Below are 22886 nucleotides of genomic sequence, written 5' to 3'. Positions count from 1 at the left end.
ACCATAAAGTAACTAAGCTTCAAAGTAACAGTTCTTGCCAGGAGAGAGCAATTTTTCATCTCTACACTGCTTTTCTGCATACTCGGCTCAAGCAGTCGTGGCATCAATTCACATTTCGTCTCTGTAGAAAGGCCGGAGTTGTGCAGACAGGTAGGAAGCAGTGAGGTGAGAGAAGGCTGGAATCTCACCCTGGCAGGTGGAAGGGGTCTGCTGACTTTCTAACTGGGTGACTGACCTAATCCCATTCATGTACTCAGTAAAAAATTATTGAATGACTGCTACATACCAGGCACTTTTAGGTCCTGGAGATACAAGGACAAAAACAAACAGAAAAGAATTTTTGCTTTCATGGAGCTAACGCATAGCAGAGGAGTCATTATAACTGAGTGGATTAGCACTTTGGAGGGACTCACAAGTGTTGGTGCACAGAGCAGGGGCGCCTCCCATTGTCAGAGAAGACAACGCCTGACCCAAAGGACAGGGACCGCATAAGGCGAGGCTGGGGAAGGAGCTCAGGCATGGCTTCAGCCGTGGTGGGTGGCAAGGAGGAGGGTGGCAGAGATGAGAGTCCATGGGGCCTGATGACCTGGGTGCTGTTAAGGCGTGTCCACGGTGGGGCTTGATTCTACTGGGATCGGGAAATCACTAAATGATCCTAGGCCAGGGAGCAGCACAACCAGAGTGGCGTTTCTAAGAGGAATAAACACCTCTGATAACCAGCTGGGAGGAGAGGCCCAGGTGAACTGGGATATGAATTCTCTTGGTACCACAAGCTAAAAAAGGTTTTAGCAAGTTTTTCTGGCAATGTGTATTGTGATCCAGAGCAGTAACTGTTAATCCTCAGGGTAACAAAAAGAAGCTCTTTATAAATATTAAAAGATGCGGGTTCCAGGTCTCAATCTTGAATACAAAAATAAGACAAAATGGTAAGAGATGAAGAAAGGACCAGGAACCCCTCCGAGCCCCCAACTCACCAGTCCTATACTGAGGTGTCCTCCTTGCCCCTAGAGAGAAATCAAGGATGAACCCAAAGGGCACTGGAGTATGGATATGGGTTTACCTTCTCACCAGTATTCATTCTCTTGCTGGAAGAAAAATCCTTCAGAGAACGGGTGACTTCCCTGGAAGAGAGAAGGAGGCAGCTAAGCTTCAATGCGGCACCAAGTGCCTCTATATCGGGGTCCCCAACCTCCAGGATCTAATGCCTGATGATCTGAGCAGGAGCTGATGCAGTAATAATAGAAATAAAGTGTACAGTCAATGTAAGGCACTTGAATCATCCCGAAACCATCTCCTGACCCTGCAGTCCGTGGAAAAATTGTTTTCCACAAAACTGGTTTCTGATGCCAAAATGGTCATGCAACATCCTTCCTTTAGGAGTATGCGGTGACTTTTCCTACCCTAAGGTATAGATTTAAAGTGATTTTCTAAGAGGAGAGAGAGATATGCCATTTTCCTAATACTCTAAACCAGGGGTCTCCAGAGTTGGGTGTACAAGACAATTTGTGAGCAGAAAAGAAAATGTTAGGACATCTATGTATATAATTTTACTTCATCCTTTTCAAATTTATGTTTTTGTATATGCTATCAAATATACACATTAGTATGATAAAGCATATATTGAATGCATAAAGAAGGTACCTGGAACTGTGAAGTAACATTTTTCTAAAGTTGAATGATTCCCCCAAGGTTTGGAGAATACTTTTCTAAACAACTATCCCAGGCTATAGTATTTTCTCACTGTTCCTTGTGAATTTCCTGTGGATATTATCAACTCAATGTAGCAGAATGTGTCCTTCTGCAAAAGCAAGCTTGTTATCTACAGTTTAACAGCCTATTAAAAACTTTCCAGAGTTTGAAACATTTTGAAACATTTTCAGAGCAAGGTTCTCCCTCCGATATAGAGATTAGTATATGCATTGACTCTTGCTGAGAAAAGCTTAGGTATGACAACAGGGAGGAAGGGGACATACCAGCTATACATTTAAAAACAAAAACCCTGAACTGTATGTAGTAGATCTTTCAATGGAACAAACTTGCTTCAAGTGTTTAGTGTTTATAAAGCATCTTGAAATGAGAAAAGCTACAAACGCTTTCTAAAAACCCTAAAAGAAACCCTAACACAGAAAGGGTTTTCTAACTTCATGAGATCAGTATAGCCTGAGCTCAGATATCAGAAGGGATTCATCATCACTGGTTAGAAGGTAGGTGACTTAGCAGAAGCAAGGGACTCCTGCCTGCACTGGTGAGCTCTGCGCAAGGTGCCCAGAGAACGCACACTGGCACCCAGCACCCGCGATCCCCCGTGTCGGGGGGAGGGGAGCCCTGGGGCCCGGGGCAGGCGCAGGGCAGGCTCTTACTGGGACACCTCCGCGATGTGCTTGTGGCGCAGTGCTATCCAGAGGTCGTCGTCCTCATCCAGGAGCACCTCCTTCACCCGCGCCTCCCCGATGCCGCTCGTCTCGTACCTGGAAGGAGACGTCCCACACAGTTCACCCAGTGCCCTGGTCTGTAATGAATAACTGAACAGCAAGCACTCCGATCATCTGAGGCGTCACTGTCTGCTGCATCTAATGAAGCTAATGGTTTCCTGTCGTTTTTTTTTTTTTTTGCCACACCACACATCTGGTGGGATCTTAGTTCCCTGACCAGGGCTGAACCTAGGCCCTCATCAGTGAGAGGCATGAAGTCCTAACCACTGGACCACCAGGGAATTCCCAAGGTTACCAATTTCTAGGGCAGGAAGAGACCTAAAGGTCTCATCAGAGTAAACTGACTTGAAGTTCTATTTTAAAATCCTCGGGGTCAGTTGATATGTGCTCCACTGGAGCCACCTGGCTCAGGTGTGAAATCAGGTTATAGGTGGTTTTGGAGGTACCTGTAAAGGAAAGGTGAGGATCACACTTGTTCCCCCCTGGGAAAGGCCTGGGACACCATCCTTAATGTGTGGGATTGATATAGCCTTTGGCAGCTGCCTGCAACAGGCCCTCAGCAAACTGTCACAAAACAACCGTGAACATATAAGGGAAATAGAGAATTATAGATACCAAAGGGGGAAAGCTGAGATTCAGTCATATTTTTAGAAACTTCATTTTGAAACCACTATCTTTATGGCTGAGTTTATAAAATCAATGACACGAGAACAATATAGTCTGTTCCCATAAAAAGAAAAATATGTTTTTAGAGACTAAGTTTCTGATGATTGCTACCAAGAAAACTGTTTACAATGAAGTAAAGTACAAATAAAACTCAGTAATATGGGACTTCCCTGGCAGTCCAATGGTTAAGATGCTGTGCTTCCGATGCCAGGGATGTGGGTTCAATTCCTGGTTGGGGAACTAAGATCCCACGTGCCGCATGGTGTGGCCAAAAATAAATTAATTAATAAATTAATTTTAAAAAATTTGGTAACTCCTACTGGTATATTTTATCATCATATTTCATGGTCTGTAGTTAAGAAGTTTTAACTCTGAGTAAGATACGCTCTTACACAAGTCAACATATTAACACATCCAAACGAGCTGTGGTGGCTTCCCTGGTGGCTCAGACGGTAAAGCGTCTGTCTACAATGCGGGAGACCTGGGTTCGAGCCCTGGGTTGGGAAGATCCCCTGGAGAAGGAAATGGCAATCCACTCCAGTACTGCTGCCTGGAAAATCCCATGGACAGAGGAGCCTGGTACACTACAGTCTATGGGGTCGCAAAGAGTTGGACATGACTGAGCGACTTCACTTTAAACCAGCTGTGAATTGAAGTGACATTAGCTGTGAATTAAACATCTCAAGTTCTTGTTCCCCCCAAACAGGCAGAAGTTTCTAGCTGATGGTGCAGTTGCACTTCGGGAACTCACAGAAAAGCACGCAGGCTTATTAGTGAGACTGTATGGGGACGTCCCTGGTGGTCTAGTGGTTAAGGGTCTGCCTCCCAGTGCAGGAGATGTGGGTTAGATCCTGGTCAGGGTACTAACATTTCACATGCCCCAAGGCAACTAGGCCTGAAAGCCCATTCGCCACAACTCGTGAAAGCCTGCCAGCCACAACTAAGACCCAATGCAGCCAAAACCAAGTTAAAAAAAAAAGGGCTGTATGAATGTGCCTACTTTTCCTAGGATTAACGACATCTGTTTCCTTAAGTTAGAGGTGTGTCTGGTTCATTTGCAAAGCTGCAGTCACGTGTACTTACTTGTATACGTCATTTTCAATAGGCAGCAAGTCATAACTCATAGCCTGAAAAGTCAGCTCATGCAGGACAGGGGAGCTGGGGTCAAAACCACGGTCCAGGATCAGAAGCTGGGAGCGTGCCTTGTCTGGGCCCTGGAAAACAGCCAGGCAGGTTTCATGAGCCCCATACAACTCTCACTTCTCTGACTAGCCCTCCCGTGAAACGTGGCAGCAGGATGTGAACTCTGACCCAGATAGCACTCAGTCCACTTACTGCTGGACAAGGAGGCCAGCACACACCATGTGAGAATCCAGTGTGTCTGTTTCCCAGGAATAGGGTCCTTTGATGCAGATCCAAAATGCAGGGTGCAAAGTGAGTTTACGAAGGAGAGCACCGACCAGGTTCGGCTATCAGAAGGGGGACCCATCACCCAACCCAGCCAGCCTGGGACAGAGCGGGTTCCCAGAACCTGGGGCTATCAGTGTGTAAGTCACGATAGTGATGGGCTAGTTCTGTGATGCATGTGATAAAATTTCACAGAACTGCACAAACACACACACAAGCACACGTAAAAACTAGTGAAATCTGAGTAAGGTCTGGAAACGTAGCAACATCATTTTTCTGGTTTCAACTCCGTTCCACTGAGGAGATTCCCACGACACAGGGCTTTCAGTGCTAACACTGGAGCTCGGCTCCACTGAATAGAACCTGTACCACCTGCCCGAGGGCTTGGGTGTTCGCTTCGCTGGAGCTCAGTATGCACAAACAGGGGAACTCATGCACACCCAGTGAGCAAAGGAAGCCAGCTGTGCCCAGGCTGCCCCACAGACACTGTGGTCCCTCGGCAAGAGAACCACACGGGCCAGGTCAGACTTACCTCCCCCATCGTCGGGTCATCAGCTTTGTAGGCGTCGAGCTTGTCCTGGATTAGCTGAGCCAGCAAAGCGTTGTCCTTGTATTCCCTGACAAGGGAGGGGGAACGGAGGGTGAGCCACCCTGTCCCAACGGATGGCACTATCTGCCCTCAGGGAGGAAGGCAGGACAGTACGGGAGGGTCAAGGGAAAGATGAGCTTCATCGGTATTATTCTTTTACATGAGAATATAATTCAGATTACATGTACGGTTAAAAAGGAAAAAACAAGATACTTAGCTCAGTGCCTGGAATGTACATGATTTTCTAGTTTCTTTAAAAAAAAAAAAAAAATCCAAGTGGAAACGGAGGGGGTCTTTCCAAGCAGCTCCAGATAAAATAGCCACACTTCAGCAGAGGGTCCTAACCACATGTCCTTTCCCCACCATCAGGCTATCTCAGCCTGACCTACTTGATCTTCACTTCCCTCAGTTCAAATTCCCTTGGACCCTGTTTTGTTTTGTTGGAAGTGACATTTCCGCTGGCAGAGCTAGAAAGATACAAGTTGAGAACCTCTGGACCCTCCCTCTTGGCTGAGCCTCCAGTGCCTCCTAAGTTCCTCTGGGTGACGTTTATCATGTAGCTGCTGCCCACTACCTGGCCACCCTCAGTGCAGAAGCACCTCCACCCCCAGTCCCATCCTCTCAACAAGTGAGCTCCCAGCCCTCATTTCTTAACTTCTGCCGGGTGTCTGTCAGTGAGGACCCTGGTGGGAGGAGGGCTGTCCTACGGGTGCCCATCCCCAGGGACAAAGAGGTGATGAGGCACCTTGGCACTTCCCGATCAGGCCCTCCGCTCCTCTGGCAGTGCCCCCCTTCTGGTCGCTTCTCCTTGCATGACTGTGACCCCTGCACTCCCACACCACTGTGTTCACTCCCTCATAGGCTGCCCAGTGATAACCACTGAAGGGCATGACCCCAAACGTGGCACCCAAGGCCTCCAGAAATGGTTTCACCTTGCCCCGCTGCTTGCACGTATGCAGGGTGAGACTACCAGCCCTTCTCAAACTTCCCCTTTATTTTCCAGGGTCATGCTTCCGCTCATCCCAACCATCCACACAAAATGCCCCCAGCTCCTCATCGGTCTACTGAAATCCCGACCTGTCCTTGGCTCAGATGCTGCCTCTGCTCCGAAGCTGGGCTTGCTCCTGTCTGGATGTCCAGGCCCGTGGCCTGCACTGCCCCAAGGCACTGGTCCCGCAGGCCTATGTTGCAGGTGTGTACAGCTCGGCTGTCCATTATGCCAGTACACATCTTACCTGCCCGCCTGGGTCAGGGGCTTCTAAGGGCCAGAGGCTGTGTCTTCAGGTTAAGCCCCTCAACCTAGCAGGTAAATGAGTGAATGACTCGATCAAATCTGAGGACTGTGTCCTTTGGAGAATTATTCTCCTCGTATTTTATCTTACCCTGAAATGTCTTTTTCAAAGAGTGTATTTGTTTTCACACAGATTCTTTACCATCTGAGCCACCAGGGAAGCCCCTTTTTAAGGTTAGAAAGAGAAAAAACTGAAGGAAATCTGGGTTACAGTTACGTGGGGGGTTGTGCTTGGTTATATGATATAACTGAATATATGTATTCCATGCCCTTTTCTGCATGTATTAGTATAGTTCACATTAAAAATTTAGAAAATAACAAAAACATTGGAAAATAATCATCAATGTGAGATGCTCAGATCTTGACCCTCTGGAGACAACTGTCAGAAAATGGGAAGGCCAGAGAAAGTTCCTCGCTTGGGGACAAGTTCCTTGCTTGGGGGGGTGGGGTCACCGAAGGCAGCCTGGGGTGCAGCCTTACCCCCGGTACCGCACAGCTGGGTACTCCTTCAGGGTGGCACACAGAGTTGCGATCTGCTCTGCCAGGCGCTCCAGGATCGGATTCTTCATCTGAGCCTTGTGGGGACTATAGAAGCTTTGGAAAGAGTCAGCAGAGTCCAAGGAATACACCTGAGAAAGGGGAAATATATATATGTATATACACGACAGAGGAGCCTGGCGTGCTGCAGTCCATGGGGTCGCAGAGTTGGATATGACGCAGCGACTGACCAACAACAATAACAAATATATATATATATTTCCAGAATGGTGTTCCTGTAGTGAGGCTACAGAACAAGTTTTCATTTATTCTACAAATACAGCTGGGCATCTGCTGGGTGCCAGGCCTTGTGCACTGGGAACTGCCAGTGGCCAAACCATTACTGTCCTCCAGGAGCGTGCAGTCTTGCAGGAAAAAGCAGATGAATAAACAATGAACAAAATGAAAAGTAAATTTTATGGTATGTGGGAAATGGGTAAGTGTATGAGAATAGAAGAAGCAGAGAAAGAATGCCCGAGGGCTGGACAGGGAGGACAGGAGGCCTCCTTGAGGAGGGGACATTTGAGTGAGGGCTTGAAGGAGGCGCAGTTTTTCCCAGGGGGCTCCCTGAGGAGGGGCTGGTCAAGCCAAGGCCCTGAGGCAGGCATGCCTGTGTCTGATGACTGATGAGGAGCCCCAGAGAGAGCAGGGGAGGGGTCTTATCAGACCACACAGGCCATTCATTTAAGTTTAAATAAAAGAGGGACAAGCTAGAAATTGTGCTGTGACTGTGGCAAACAAAGGAGCTTTGTATGGATTTAATAATTTCCTATCCTCAAAGTATGTTCTTAGTATTTTTCTCTTTTATCCTTTTTGGAAGGTTTTGGAGGTTTAAAATTTCCTCTTAAACCAGCAGGCTACCAGCCATCAGTATTCTCTCCGAAGAATCTCTTGATGTGAACTACCCTCATCTTGAAAACCTGAGGTTTAAAAAAAAAAAATTTATCACTTTTCAAAAACATATGGTGGAGAAGGGTATGGCTACCCACTCCAGTATTTTTGTCTGGGAAATTCCATGGACAGAGGAGCCTGGTGGGCTACAGTCCACGGGGTCATTAAGAGCAGGGCACAACTTAGCAAGTAAACAAAAAAATACGTGCACATGTGACATACAGTAAACCAAACATAAAAAAACAAAAATAGATGAAATACAATATGGTTGAATATGCTCAAGTTGGATTTTGTTCAATCCAGGTGGTGACAGGGCTCACGGAGAGGAAAAAATAATTCCTGCCCTTGGCTGAGAATAGGCTTTAGGCCAAGTGAGAAGGGAAAGAGACTGTCTTTTGAAAACATTCACACTCTATTTTTTCCATGTCTTCTTACCTAAGAATTCGTCACTCTCTGGCATCTATTATTAGAAGCTGATCCATAAAACCCGGATATGCCACAACCATCTCTTACCTCCACAAAATGCACAGAAGTTGTGCTATTTTTTTGCTTCTTGACGAGGAGGAGGCATTTTAACAAATCTTGAAATACTATGGCATAAATTTTGTACATTCTCTCACAATCAGCTTCACTTTTACTGGTTTAACGACTTTTTTTTTCCCAAGGGGAGCAGTTTCGGCACGTGAAGCGTTAATGGCTCATGATGAAGGCTACCATCTGTTCCTCGACACGTGACAACTGAGGTTATCTCTACATAAAAACAGCCTCCTTTGCAGCAGATGGGTGTTGTCTGATCCGTTCCCCTCCTCTCCTCCCAGCTCTTTCTGGATTGGCTACTTTTTACTTATTCAAAGAGTCAGTCAATAGGCGTGAACACTGAGCGAGAATGAAATGAACACCAAGAAGGACATGATGGCTGCAAAAAGTCAGAAATAACTGGAGAGTAAGAGTGAGGCACTTTGGGCAGACCCTCTAAGGACGACTGTTTCCATTACATAAACATCCACTCACAAGACATCATTGAGTAATTCCTTCCCCCACTCTCTTTACTGCACCCCTGCCCCACCCTCTCCGACCTGGCTGGAGTTCCTGAGAGAATAACCAGGACGCAGGCTTTCTCTGCCCGTCTCCTCGCAGGCTCACCTGGGATTCATATGGGAGAAACGCAATGTTGATTTCCGTCAGAGTCTTGATGACTTTGGCTGCTCGAGATTTTACCAGCTCGTTAAACAGGGCATCTGGACAAGCTGCCAGGATGACAAAGACGGTAGGGTTTCCTGTCCACTTGCTGGTTCATTTCAACGTTTGCACACGTATGGTGAATTCTTTACTATTAGGATTTTTAAAAGGCAAATAGGAAGTTCATCCCATCCTACGACCTACTGCCTCTAGGGTATAAAAGGAATGCAAAGCCACCTAGGAGGCCCTCCATGTAGAACAAAGAAACAATTGGCAATAAAGGCTGAGATATTGAGAGCTGATTTAAAAAACCACTTTCTGATATTAAGGAGAGGAGAAAAAGAACCAGGAGAGGTCAAGAAGGGATCAGGAAAAGGTCTGTAACATAAACGAACACCCCACACCTGAGATACTTATGAAAAATAAAATAAGAAAAATAAAATCATTGGGCAATGTGATGCAGACACTTCGGCAGGCCTTCTAAGGAACTCAGCTGCACAGGAGACCCACTTGGTGGGGGAACCACAATTCCTCATGACCCTCCCGGGCCAAACAAACAGCTTCAGGTCCCTAGAAATGTGTTACTGTTTTATTATTACTAATGCCATCTACCTGCCTCCTTTGCCACCCATCTTCAGAGCATATAAAACTGTTCTTTGCCAAGACCCTTTTCCCATTTTCTCAATGGTGAGTTCTGTGGGGTTTTCACCAGAGAACATGGGGTGAACTGTTATTTTCACACACTCAAGCTATCCAGCCCTATTCATCTCTCTTTGCCGTTAACAAAGACTCACCAAGATGCTCCTGCGCTAGGTTCCATGCACAAAACCTTCAAAAAGCAAGAAAATGGATCCTAGGACAATGATAAATTCTAATACAACACCACCAGGTCAGACTGTCTTTGTATCAACAGCTGAAAAGTAGGTGGAAATGTGGCGCAGTTTATAGTGATGTCTGGAAGGCTATCCTGGGAGCACCAAGGCTGGCACTGGGAAATTCTTGGCGTTAAACACAACAGCCCTTACAAGAGGGGCTTTTTGTTTTTTTTTTTAATCAGGAAGGCCTGCATGACCTAGGTTTTGTATTTGTAGGCGTTTGTTTTTCTCTCTTACACAATTTGTCTTTTGAAGAGAAAATGAAAGATCAGGACAAATGTGGGAACAATTCATTTCTTCACTACTGGCCTGACTTGGTTTGGGGTCAGTCTGGCTGTGCAGGAATGCTAGCCTAAAAAGCCAGGGCGGCAGGTGACAGCCATACTCACAGTCAGTGAAGAAGACGTGTGCAGCCCGGTACTTGGCGGTCGGCGGGTCCTTAAAGTCACTGATGAGAGAGTGGACGGACTGTGAAGAGGGAAAAAAGGGAACTGAATCCGATTCTAGGAGCAAATGGGACCCACATCTGAACAGGGTCAAATCCACGCTGGTTTTGAGCTACATGCATAAGACAGCAAGGGATTTCTGATTATAATTCTAACTCATGTTAGGCCATAACTGAGTTCTGAGGACGTGAGGATTATTTCAGAGTTTGCACTAACAAAAGCCTCTCTAGTTCATTCCAGAATGACAGCAGCCGTTCTCTGCAGCCACCATAACTTGGGTTCCTAAGAACTGACCCACAAAAGAGCAAAGTGCTCAGAAATCTGCTAGGAGACTCATTGCGATGGAGTCCTGGCAATTTAGTTGCATCTCCAGAAACTCACACATAAGGCAGTCTTTTTTTTTTTTTTTTAATGAAATGAAAACTGTGGGGAATTTACATAGCTCAAGATACCTAAGACAGCTAGCAACCAAGAGCAAGGAGGTGGGCATTGTTTAGATGCTGATTTGAACCAACCACTCAAAATGGTAAGACAAGTAAATCTAAACTCTACTGGATGTTGATCAAATAAATCTGGGAATTTCCTGGTGGTCCAGTGGTTAGGACTCAGTGCTTCAACCACAGGGGGCCCAGATTAGGGAACTAAAATCCTGCAAGCCATGAGGGTGCAGCCCCACAAAAAAAAGAAAGAAAGAAAGGAGAAAAGAAATCTGACAGTGTGAAATACCCAAGTTCTGGAGGTGGATCACTAGATAACGTGATCTCCTACCTAGAAAGGAGTAAATGACATTGGCCTGGCCTGGCTTTCTGCAGCAAGCCTAATGCACTCTTCATTATTCACCAGCCCCCTCCTTCCCTGCTTGTGGATTGCACGCTTAAACAGAGCAATGTGTTAAATGCCTGCTTAACCCAGAAATGTCAGATACGGTGCCACACAGACACCAAGCCAGCACGTGTTTGACCTCAGCTCTTCCAGGAGGGTTTACCTTCTCAGAGGGAGTGATGAGATACACAGCCTCCAGGCTGGGGAGCGGCTCTCTGCGCTTGTTGATGTCTTCCACAACTAGACAACAAAACAGCAGCCCACGGTGAATAAGAGAACAGAACTGGTGATCATGAAACTAGAAGCCATAGAGAGGCCACCTTCCGGCTGGTGCGACAAAAATCGGCAGAGGAGACTTGACGCCCCTTCCCCAGTGACCACATTTCTGTGTCTCGCCATGCTCAAGGTGGTAGAAAACCCAAAACCTCATCACATGAAATCCCACCCACTTCCCATTTCAGTTCAAGGAATTCCCCGATCTGCTCTGATTGAAAACGGAAACTGCTATCTCATTCTGTCAAGAACAGACTTTTGCCTCTTCCTTCAGGTTTTTTTCTTTTTTCCTCATCTGTCCTAGATAATCCAAGTTCCTTTAGAATTTCCATGTTGGGTTTGTTTTTCAACAATTGGATCGTTTTATCATTTTCCTCTGTCTATCAGATGAAGACATTCCAAACATACTCTCTGGATTAAGACTGTTCCTCTCAATAGTTCAAAAACTAAACAGCAAATTCTGCTTGAAGCAAACCATGGGCGTCTGATTTGCTGGTTTCTTTTACAGAATGTCAGCGAGGGGAAAGACAACCTTCTGGGAAAGGCATCATCTCACTAGTCACCTGATAAAAGCCTAGGACGCATCCTCTATGCTACACTGTCCTCTGGTACAGAGCAAGCAGGAAATCTAATGGTGCTCTTCTTCCTATGAAGGTGATGTCAGCAAATAAAAGCATCCCTTTAGAAGTATCCCTGTAACACTTGCAAAGACTTTTTACCCTGAATAATATTCAAATTAAATACCAAAATTTCTCAACCATCTGTGTTATCAGGGGTTATAGATTTAAAAAAAAATTTTTAATTGGAAGAAAATTACTTTAAAATGTGTGTTTGTTTCTGCTGTACAACAAGGCTCATAGATTTTTGAATTTCATATGCCAGTAATACCTCCCCCTAAATATTTTAGGGGGGTGGTCAACAGCAAAATTTAAAATTTTGCCAAGTAAGGACATTTAAAAAAAACCCAAAACTTCTGTGATAGGGAAGAATCTGTGTGTAGGAGGGGAGAGGTGAACCCTCATCTACCACAGGATAATGTCTAGCATGATGAATCCAGAGATGATCGTATAAGCATTTATTTAGAAATATCAAAAAGATAACCGGAAGAAAGAGCAGAGGGGCTGCCTCTGGGGTAGCACCCTGGGGGATAGTGGAGGAGGAGGGAGGGCAGGGCGGTGCTTTCTTCCTTGCTAGAAGCTCATAAGCTACATTTGTCTTTTTTCCTATATTTGCATTTTTTCCTTTGATAAAGAAAAAAAAATTTTAGAAGTTCAATAAAGAAAATAACTTTGCAAGCTCAAAATAGGGGCAAGCCAGGTCTTGGATCCCTGAATGACAAAAGTCACACCAAAAATTCCATACTCCCATTTACAGGACTACGGCTTTTGGTGACAGATAAACTAGATTTGGAAATGTGTGTTTATTTTTTTGCTTTCTTTTTTTTTTAACTTTTTTTTTTGGTAGAAATGTTTTTAAAAATAAAGGAGTCACATCCCAAGTGTGGTTTGTAGCTCACATATTGTTTTATATATATATATATATATATATATATATATATATATATATATATATATATATATATCGATGGGAGCTGCATTGTAAGAGATATGTTTCACTCAACATTTTTTAGGAGTAAAACAAAAAACGTTAACTTCCTGGTTTGAAATAATACCTCAAAATAGACTGCTTTTCAATCAGTGCTGTTTCACAGATTAAAATACATGATCTCTCCTGAAAGGAGCCCCCAGGTAAGACTTGAGCTGTTCACAAATGTGAAAAAGAGCTTGGGACAGAAGCCAGGAGGGCTGTGTCCTAGTCTCAGGTATGGTGCTGCCCAGGGACCTTGAGCAGGGGATTTATCTTATTTCAAAAACCTATTATTGTGAAATGCTAACACACACTCCAAAGGGTGAATTAAACATAAATATACATGTAATTGCACAAGCACCACCCCATCAGGAAGCAGAACACAGCACTGCAGAAGTGCCCCCCCTTCCCCCTTCCCTCATCATCCACACCTCCCCTTTCCCCAAAAATAGAACCACCACGGCGACACGAATGGTGAGCACTTCCCTTACGGTTGTTTGACTCACTTATCCCTATATTTCAAAGCAGTATGGCTTAGCTCTGCCTGTTTTAGGATATTATGTAAATTAAAGCACATTGTTAAGGACTCTTTTGTATCTTGTTTCTTTTGCTCAACACTGTTTATCAGATTTATTCACATTTTGGAATGAGCGAGTAGTTAATATTCATTCCTTTTCTTCGCTATGTAATATTCTGTTGTGTGACTGTCCCACAATTTATTGTACCATTCTACTCCTGATGGACCTTTTGGTTGTTCCCACTGTGGGGCTACTATGAGCCATAATCTGTGAGCCTCCTGGGCACACATGCCTGAGTTGTCTAGAACACACATCTATCCGCAGACATGCTGGCTTACAGGGCCTGCATGCCTGAACTCTCCTAGACACCTCCAAGGTTTCTGAAAGTAGCTGTACCAACTCGTCATATCAAAGTTCCCTTTCTCCTATATCCTATCACTTGGCATTCTCGTAGTGTAAACGCTCCAATCAGCACAGAGCAGTATCCCACTCTGGTTTTAATTGCATTCCCCTGACCACTAATGAGGGTGAGCAAGTTTTCATGTATTTACTGGCCAGTTGGATTTCTTTCTTTGTTAGGTGCCACTTTTTTCCCATTGGCTGGCCTGCCTTTTTTCTTAACTGAGCCTTCCTTTTGGCATCCTTTCACAGATACCTAACGGGCACCTAACATTGGATTGGAACCTAGGGATTTGGTGATGAACAAGAAAGCCTGGGGTCTAAAGTCAAGCAAGACAATAACGAACAGGGAGGAGAAAGAACACCCCACCACACTCACTTGTTATCCCCTCGGTCATGATGTCCGTCATCTTACAGCAGGAGGAGAGCATCCTCATGCTCAGCTGGTCTACCACCAGCACCTGGAAGCAAAGGGAACAGTTCACAACCTGGGGAGCACCTGCTGTGACGCTCGCCTCCGCTGACCACGTCAGACTTCAGGAAGAGCCCAGAAACGCAGAATTCTGAGTAATCGAGGTTTCCTAGGGGCCAGAAGTTTGCCAAGATACACGCTAGCCTTTATTTCCTAGGCTTCTAGGAGAGTCTGCTCTCAGTAACATGACTTGATTTTTTAAACTTAAAAAAATTGAAGTTTTTTTGATGACAAAGAAAATAATTACTCATAAAAATGCAAAAGAAAAAGAAATTTCATACACAGCACCCGCACTCAGGGCAACCCATATTTTTTCAGTGCATAAACTTTCTCTTTAAGGGAGAATGAACACTAGTGCCACACTGACAGGATGGAAGGCGAGGACTCCGTTGCAGACATCATCAGCATGAGCCAGCACATGTGTTGCCCAGGAGTAAACTCTACCTCAATCTAGAAGAGAAGGACAAGAGCATGCCATCCTGGCTGAAAAGCATCATACCTGCAGTTCTTCAGCAAACCTCTCCCATCTCCATCTGACCCACAGTGGGGAGAGGAAGCTAAAATAAGGTTATTTCTCTTCTCCTTCTTCAAAGATATAAACCCAGGCAACAGGAGCTAGAAAAATGTGGGCCCCAAAGCATTTTGCTGTAGCACGAGGACCAATCAGGTTTCATTTCATGAGGCAGCTTCCCCAAGGCTGGTTTAAAATTCTCATGTCCACAAGTCCATTACTGACGGGAAGGGTGAGAGAGAAAGGCAGGCAGAAAGAGTTCCCACCTGCTGGTCTCCCACCCTGGGTGTGAAGATGGATGCTCTAGTTAAAATGTGATCTCAGGTTTATGAGGTAAGGGTGAGACTTTAAAAGCTTCCTGGTGCCAAGCTGTTCCAAGGCCCAATGAACTTGAGGCTCCAGACGGCAGAAAAACTTGGGGGCAAGAATAGTTAGCATAAGCCCTTCGACAACACACGCAGAAGTCGAGTGTGCCCTCCTGGTCACTCCAATGCCTAGTCCCAGACGATCAGAGGGTCCTTCAAACTCTGACTTCCTGGATGGATGACAGCATGATTCTGACTTGTATCATCCACTTCCAGGACTGAGGTCATAATCAGTTAGATTGACTTAAATATTTGTTTCAGGTACACAACAGTTTCCAGCATTGCTCTCAATGTTAAATGAACAAACAAGCTGACTTGGTTTGTCTTGTGTAGCTACAGACAGACAGGAAGGCTTTTGGGGGCTTTTCAGACTATTGCATGGGCTCCATGAGAGGCTTTAGGACCACTGGAGGGGCAAGAAGGGTCCCCTCTTGTCTCCCATAGCAAGCAGAATAATTCCACCTTCTGCTTTAATCAGTGGGTTCCAGGTAAGATCCTGTTTGAATTAAGGGGTTCCACTGCTAGAATGCCCCATCAGGTGATCCTAAAGATAAGCTTCTTGACCCAGAGATTTCCTAACCAGGATCATATACATGGGAGGTACAGCAGATTACCTTTTGCCAGCTCAGAAGCTTTTTGTATTCTCTGGACACAGCAAAGGTCCTCATTTCTCCCCTGCATGCCTCTCCCCAATGCCACCCCATTCGTATTCTTCCCCATGAACTCACCTTCAAGGTCATTCATTGTGCTCTTCCACTTACCTTCCATTCTCCCTTCTTTTTCACCTTCTTTATCACATCATGCATGATCTCTAAAAAGGAGAAAAAAAGGAAGGAAGGAAGGAGGGAGGGAAGACAGGAGGGAGGGAGGGAAGGAAGGAGGAGAAAAGATTTAATGTAATTTCAAGGACTTTCAACCCCTGCCTATGAGACGAGGTCATCTTCCCTCCATAGACCTTGTTATCCTGGGTCATGCAAGTCAACCAATCTGTCTACTGGGCCCTAATCAATCCACCATAAGGACAGTTCTCTTCCTGTGTCCTCGATTCACTGGTTCTCAGACTTTCTGGTCTCAGGACCCCTTTACATTCTTAAAAATCGAGGACCCCAAAGAGTGTTTGCGTATATGCATAAATAGCTATTGTCATTTGCTATATCAGAAGTTAAACTGAGAAATTTTTAAAATATGTATTAATTCAATTACAATAACAAACCCATTCTATGGTAACACAGTTGCATGCCATTAAAATGATATATGTATTTTCCACAATAAAACAATTTTACTGAGGATACTGGCATTGTAGTACATTTTTGCAACACTCCTCAATGTCTGTTTTCATAGAAGACAGCTGGGTTCTCCTAGCTGCTTCTGCAATTTATGAATTATATAGCATTTGGAAAACACTGTGTGTTTGCAAGAGAATAAGAGCAAAGAGGCAGATAACATTTTAGCATTATTATGAAGGTAGTTTTGACCTCAAACTCCCAAAGGGCCTAGTGTTTTACAATCACTGCTTTAAGATGAGTGAGTAAAATTCTGTGACAATGCCCAGGCCACATAAACTACCCCCCTAAGCTCCAAAAACAGATGTGAAGAGCAGTTGTGATATCCTTCCAGTTCTAAGCACATCTGTGGGATGCTCTCAAACCCCCAAACAACATTTTTGTAAGCCACAGTTTCTGTAATGCCATACCACACCCAAGTATACCTGGCCACGGAAAGTCACAGGCAACAGCGCTTTGCTACTCTTCAAACCCAGATCACTCACAGGCCTAGAAGGAGTCAGAGGCTAAGAACTGTCTTTAGCAAGTGTGCTTCAAACATTTAGCTTATTCTCCAAAGCACAATAGTCCCCTAACTCTGCTTCTACCTCCAGTAATCTGATATGTCATAAAAGTATTCCAAAAATTTTAAGAGCTTTTTACCTGATTATAAAAACCCACACAATTATTGCAGTAAACTTGGAAAACACAGAAAAGTATAAAGAGGAACACCATGTGTTCCTTGCATGCTATAAAAAAATCAAAGAGATAAATCATTTGTAATCTTGCCAACCTGAGACGCATAATTGACAGTTTCCTACTCTCTTTTCCCATGAACTTTTACACAGCTGATAACATGCTGTATATATAATCTCATATCATGCTTTTTTTCTCATTACAAAAACTCATTTCTCCGTGTTAATAAAAATGCTTCCTAGGATCTTAAATGCCTACATCAGTTCAGTTCAGTCGCTCAGTCATGTCGAACTCTTTGCGACCTCATGAATAGCAGCATGCCAGGCCTCCCTGTCCATCACCATCCCCCGGAGTTCACTCAGACTCACGTCCATCGAGTCAGTGATGCCATCCAGCCATCTCATCCTCGGTCGTCCCCTTCTCCTCCTGCCCCCAATCCCTCCCAGCAGCAGAGTCTTTTCCAATGAGTCAACTCTTCACATGAGGTGACCAAAGTACTGGAGTTTCAGCTTTAGCATCATTCCTTCGAAAGAAATCCCAGGGCTGATCTTCTTCAGAATGGACTGGTTGGATCTCCTTGCAGTCCAAGGGACTCTCAAGAGTCTTCTCCAATACCACAGTTCAAAAGCGTCAATTCTTCGGCACTCAGCCTTCTTCACAGTCCAACTCTCACACCCATACATGACCACAGGAAAAACCATAGCCTTGACTAGGTGGATCTTAGTCAGCAAAGTAATGTCTCTGCTTTTCAATATGCTATCTAGGTTGGTCATAACTTTTCTTCCAAGGAGTAAGCGTCTTTTAATTTCATGGCTGCAATCACCATCTGCAGTGATTTTGGAGCCCCCAAAAATAAAGTCTGATGCTGTTTCCACTGTTTCCCCACCTATTTCCCATGAAGTGATGCCTGCATAGTACTCCCTAATCTAGTTGGCAGTTTCTCAACAGTCATTCAGATTATTTCCCATGGCTTGGTGTGGTGAAAAACTGGGAACAAATATATCCAATAAGCCAGTGGTTAAGTTAATTAGGTTACATTTGTGCAATGGATACTATGTACCTACTAGAAATAATGATCTGGAAAATACACACTCCTTTACTCAGCATCACTGTTTACTGGTCACTGGACCCAGCCCCAGGGATGAACAGCAGCAGACATGTCTCTTCGGAGCTCACATGCCAGTGACAGAAGCAGACAGGACAGAAGGGCGATCGCGGCTTCTCCTCACCAGTGCTGAGGCAGACAGGTAAGGGCAGCAGTAGAAAAGAAAAACCCTAGTGTGGGGAGCAACCTCTAAGAGGGGGTCTGGAGAAGGCGATGGCACCCCACTCCAGTACTCTTGCCTGGAAAATCCCATGGATGGAGGAGCCTGGTGGGCTGCAGTCCATGGGGTCGCAAAGAGTTGGACACGACTGAGCGACTTCACTTCCACTTTTCACTTTCATGCATTGGAGAAGGAAACGGCAACCCACTCCAGTGTTCTTGCCTGGAGAATCCCAGGGACGGGGGAGTCTGGTGGGCTGCTGTCTATGGGGTTGCACAGAGCCGGACACGACTGAAGTGACTTAGCAGCAGCAGCAGCAGCAGCAGCAGCAAATGTATGGATACCAAGGGGGAAAGTTGGGGATGGGATGAATTGGGAGATTGGAATCCACATATATATACTATTGACACTATGTATAAAAAAGATAACCATTGAGAACCTAAAAAAAAGAGAGAGAGAGATACGGGAGGGATCAGGATTTGAAAAAAAAAACGGGAAAAAAAGGCGGCGGGCCAGGGGGGTGTGTGCGGCACTTCCCTGGCTGTCTAGTGGGAGGGTTCCATGCTCCCACTGCGGGGGTGCAGGTTTGATCCTGGTTGGGGAATGAAGATCCTGCATGACAAGGCAGGAAAAAAATGGGACGGTGGGATCCTGCTCGGCCTCTCTGAGGAAGACCCCAGCCCCTCAGAAGCTGGGAAGGAAGCAGGGGGAGGCACAAAGGCTGGAGGTAGAAAAAGGGAAAAGAAGTTGACAGCTTCTTGGAACTAAAGCTGGAGGCCAGATCAGGCGGGACCTTGACGGGAGTCTGATTTTATCTGAAGGGCACTGGAAAGCCACGAAGGGCAGGGACGTCATCTGCTGTATTGCAGAGATGAGACTGAAGCGGGGGCGCGGCGAGAACTGAAGCAAGAGTACAGTCAGGACGCCTTCCCGAGGGCCCATCCATGGCTGGTGGCAGTGGAGATGAGGATTGATGCAGACCATTTTTAAAGCCTTTATTGAATCTGCTACAACATTGCTTCCGTTTTATGTCTTTGGTTTCTTGGCTGCGAGGCATGTGGGATCTTAGCAACCAGACCAGGGATCGAAGCCGCAACCCCTGCATTGGGAGGTGAAGTCTTAACCACTGGGCCACCAGGCAACTCCCAAGAAGTGGGTGAATTTCCTTTTATTTGGAGGTAAAGCCAATAGGGCTAGCTGCTGAATTGTGTGTATGGGAAAATAAAGAAAAGAAACACAAAACTCCTAGCTTTTTCATTTAAATAAAGAAATTGATGTAGACACAAAATACTTAGAGGGAGAAGAGAACTGATCTGTTGGAGAATACCCAGAGTCTTTTTTTGACTAAAGATTGAGATGACTAAGATGTCTGAGGCGGAGATACAGGATAGGGGAAGCTTGAAAGATTGACCTTTAGCCACAGTTTAAAATCTGGGTGTTATTATCAAATAAAGGTAGGAGGTAAGTTTGGAGAAAGTCCCAAACTCTTGGCCTTCCCTGGGAGCTCAGTGGTAAAGAATCTACCTGCCAATGCAGGAGATTTGGGTTCGATCCCTGGATCAGGAGAAGGAAATGGCAACCCATTCCCATACTCTTGTCAGGGGTTGCAAAGTCGGACACAACTTTGCAACTAAACACCACCAACAATAAATATGCTGAGCTTTTGATAAATTCTACTGAATTTTTTCCCAAAAGCACAATTTATGCCCTCATCAGTGCTCTGACTGGCTCTCCAAAATAATGTACTATTAATAGCTGATAAAACATATCTTGAGTTTTGTTTGCAAATGTGACAGTGGAAGAGGGTATTATTACACTATCTTTTTTGTATTGCTGAGGGTTTTTTTTTTTTCCTGCTACACAAAATTAATTTAAATTCAAGTCACCTTTTGATAGGTGAAGGCAGAGATATAATCAGAAAATCAGAACAAGGATCACAAGTCCTAAAGACTGAGAATACACTCTGGGTTCAAGCCTTCTTGCCTGGTGATTCCTGTGCTGAAATTCTCAGGGCCTGTATTTGTTGTATTGTTGTCAGCCAGTTCTAATCCTGCCCTACATTTTTCTAATCCAATACCGAAAAGGAAACAAGGATTAGAGCCCATTTTAGCATTAAGAATCAAGTAGGTTGGGCTACTTCCTCACAAATAATCCCTGGCAATCACATTTCAACTCCCTTAGAAGTCCTCTTTGTGTGGAGAGAAACAATAAAGACTTCCGAGGCTGGTCCAGCCAGAGGGTCTTATTTCTGCATTCCAAACCACGTGATTTCCAGGTAAACCATCCGCTCCACCACCACCTGGCCTGAGTATTTGGCACAGAAGACACCAGGGCAGTATTCTTGCCTGGGAGATCCCATGGACAGAGGAGCTGGACAGGCTATAGTTCATGTGGCAGCAAAGAGTCAGACATGACTTAGTGATTAAATAACAACGCTAGGGCAGCTTTAACTTCTGCAAAATTATGAGAACCATGGCCTTGGTTAGAAAAGTTATGACCAACCTAGACAGCATATTAAAAAGCAGAGACATTACTTGCCAACAAAAGTCCATCTAGTCAAAGCTATGGTTTTTCCAGCAGTCATGTATGGATGTGAGAGTTGGACTATAAAGAAAGCTGAGTGCCAAAGAATTGATACTTTTGAAGTGTGGTGTTGGAGAAGACTCTTGAGAGTCCCTTGGACTGCAAGGAGATCCAACCAGTCCATCCTAAAGGAGATCAGTCCTGAATACTCATTGGAAGGACTGATGCTAAACCTGAAGCTCCAATACTTTGGCCACTTGATTTGAAGAGTTGACTCATTTGAAAAGACCCTGATGCTGGGAAAGATTGAAGGCAGGAGGAGAAGGGGATGACAGAGGATGAGATGGTTGGATGGCATCACCAACTCAATGGACATGAGTCTGGAGTGAACTCCAGGTGTTGGTGATGGACAGGGAGGCCTGGCATGCTGTGTCCCTCACAGCCAAAGGGAAAGAATGTAGATTCCTTTTCAACCATATCCTGCAGGTGCCGGGTGACTCCCAAACTCAACAAATTCCTCCCCAGTCCTGAGAAAAAGAGCAGGTGGTCTAGATTGCCTGGGACCTGTTCAGACGCACCCAGTATACCAACTGGAGCCCCAAAGTGCAGGCTCTCGGGATAGCTGCACACCCCTCCCAAGCCCCCACCCCCTAGAGAGCCCTGTCCTTACCACCCCAGGCACCCACGACTGCCCTTGGCAGTGACACGTCAGGGCACCTAAGCCCATGGCACACCAAGACGTCGGAAATAGCATGACTCATACTAGACGGACTGGAAGCTTGGGAGAAGTGGGGGTGTCACCAAAACCCTCAGACCTATGGGGGATTCAAACAGTCTATGCTCTGTGCCCACAGAGGTCCACGCTGCCCTGCACTCAGCCACTGGAAGTTTGGTGCCTGACCAGAAGGAGGAGCACCTCCCCTCTGTGGAGGGATTTAAAGAAATGTAAACTCAGGCCACAAGTGCCCTCCACTTTGACCAACACAGAGACAGGGAATTTCTTTAGTTATTCCAGCTCAGTAGTGGTGGTTCTTCTGAAACTCGCCCTCTTAAATAAACCTTAGTTGTGTGACGGTATAAGGCTAGTTCTACTTGGACTTCATTGACTATGCTAAAGGCTTTGTGTGGATCACAACAAACTGTGGAAAAGTTTTAAAGAGATGGGAATATCAGACCACCTTATCTGCCTCCTGCGAAACCTGTATGCAGGTTAAGAAGCAACGGTTAGAATCGGACATGGAACAAGGACTGGTTCCAAATTGGGAAAGGAGTACCTCAAGGCTGTATTTTGTCACCTTGCTCATTTAACTTATATGCAAAGTACATCATACCAAATGCCAGGCTGGATGAAGCACAAGCTGGAATCAAGATTGCAGGGAGAAATATTAATAATCTCAGATATGCAGATGCTGCTGCTGCTGCTAAGTTGCTTCAGTCGTGTCCGGCTCTGTGCAACCCCACAGACGGCAGCCCACCAGGCTCCCCCGTCCCTGGGATTCTCCAGGCAAGAACACTGGAGTGGGTTGCCATTTCCTTCTCCAATGCATGAAAGTGAAAAGTGAAAGGGAAGTCAGTCAGTTGTGTCCGACTCTTTGCGACCCCATGGACTGCAGCCCACCAGGCTCCTCTGCCCTTGGGATTTTCCAGGCAAGAGTACTGGAGTGGGGTGCCATTGCCTTCTCCATCAGATATGCAGATGACACCACCCTTATGGCAGAAAGTGAAAAGGAACTAAAGAGCCTCTTGATGAAAGTGAAAGAGGAGGGTGAAAAACTTGGCCTAAAACTCAACATTCAAAAAACTAAGATCATGGCTTCAGGTCTCATCATGTCATGGCAAATAGATGGGGAAACAATGGAAACAGTGACAGACTTTATTTT

The 22886-nt window shown here is 45.3% G+C and overlaps 1 protein-coding gene across 2 annotated transcripts in view; it reads right to left on the bottom strand.

Moving 5' to 3' along the window:
* The window catches only part of STXBP1 (syntaxin binding protein 1), a 69646-nt gene that overhangs the window by 19762 nt on the left and 26998 nt on the right, over window positions 1-22886 (bottom strand). For both annotated transcript variants that reach the window (XM_018055812.1, XM_018055814.1), the window contains exons 2-11: window positions 16022-16071; window positions 14292-14373; window positions 11299-11375; window positions 10257-10335; window positions 8957-9060; window positions 6866-7014; window positions 5038-5122; window positions 4182-4312; window positions 2361-2468; window positions 1061-1121 (exon numbers count right to left, since the gene is read on the bottom strand). In XM_018055812.1, coding sequence (XP_017911301.1) covers window positions 1061-1121; window positions 2361-2468; window positions 4182-4312; window positions 5038-5122; window positions 6866-7014; window positions 8957-9060; window positions 10257-10335; window positions 11299-11375; window positions 14292-14373; window positions 16022-16071 — 926 coding nt within the window. The remainder of the gene's footprint in view (window positions 1-1060; window positions 1122-2360; window positions 2469-4181; window positions 4313-5037; window positions 5123-6865; window positions 7015-8956; window positions 9061-10256; window positions 10336-11298; window positions 11376-14291; window positions 14374-16021; window positions 16072-22886) is intronic.

This window comes from Capra hircus, chromosome 11 (genome assembly GCF_001704415.2).
Source record: "Capra hircus breed San Clemente chromosome 11, ASM170441v1, whole genome shotgun sequence".
In the NCBI taxonomy this organism is placed as follows: Eukaryota; Metazoa; Chordata; class Mammalia; order Artiodactyla; family Bovidae; genus Capra; species Capra hircus.
The sequence above is the reverse complement of the archived record's forward strand: the minus strand, read 5'-3'. Positions and strand labels throughout refer to the sequence as shown.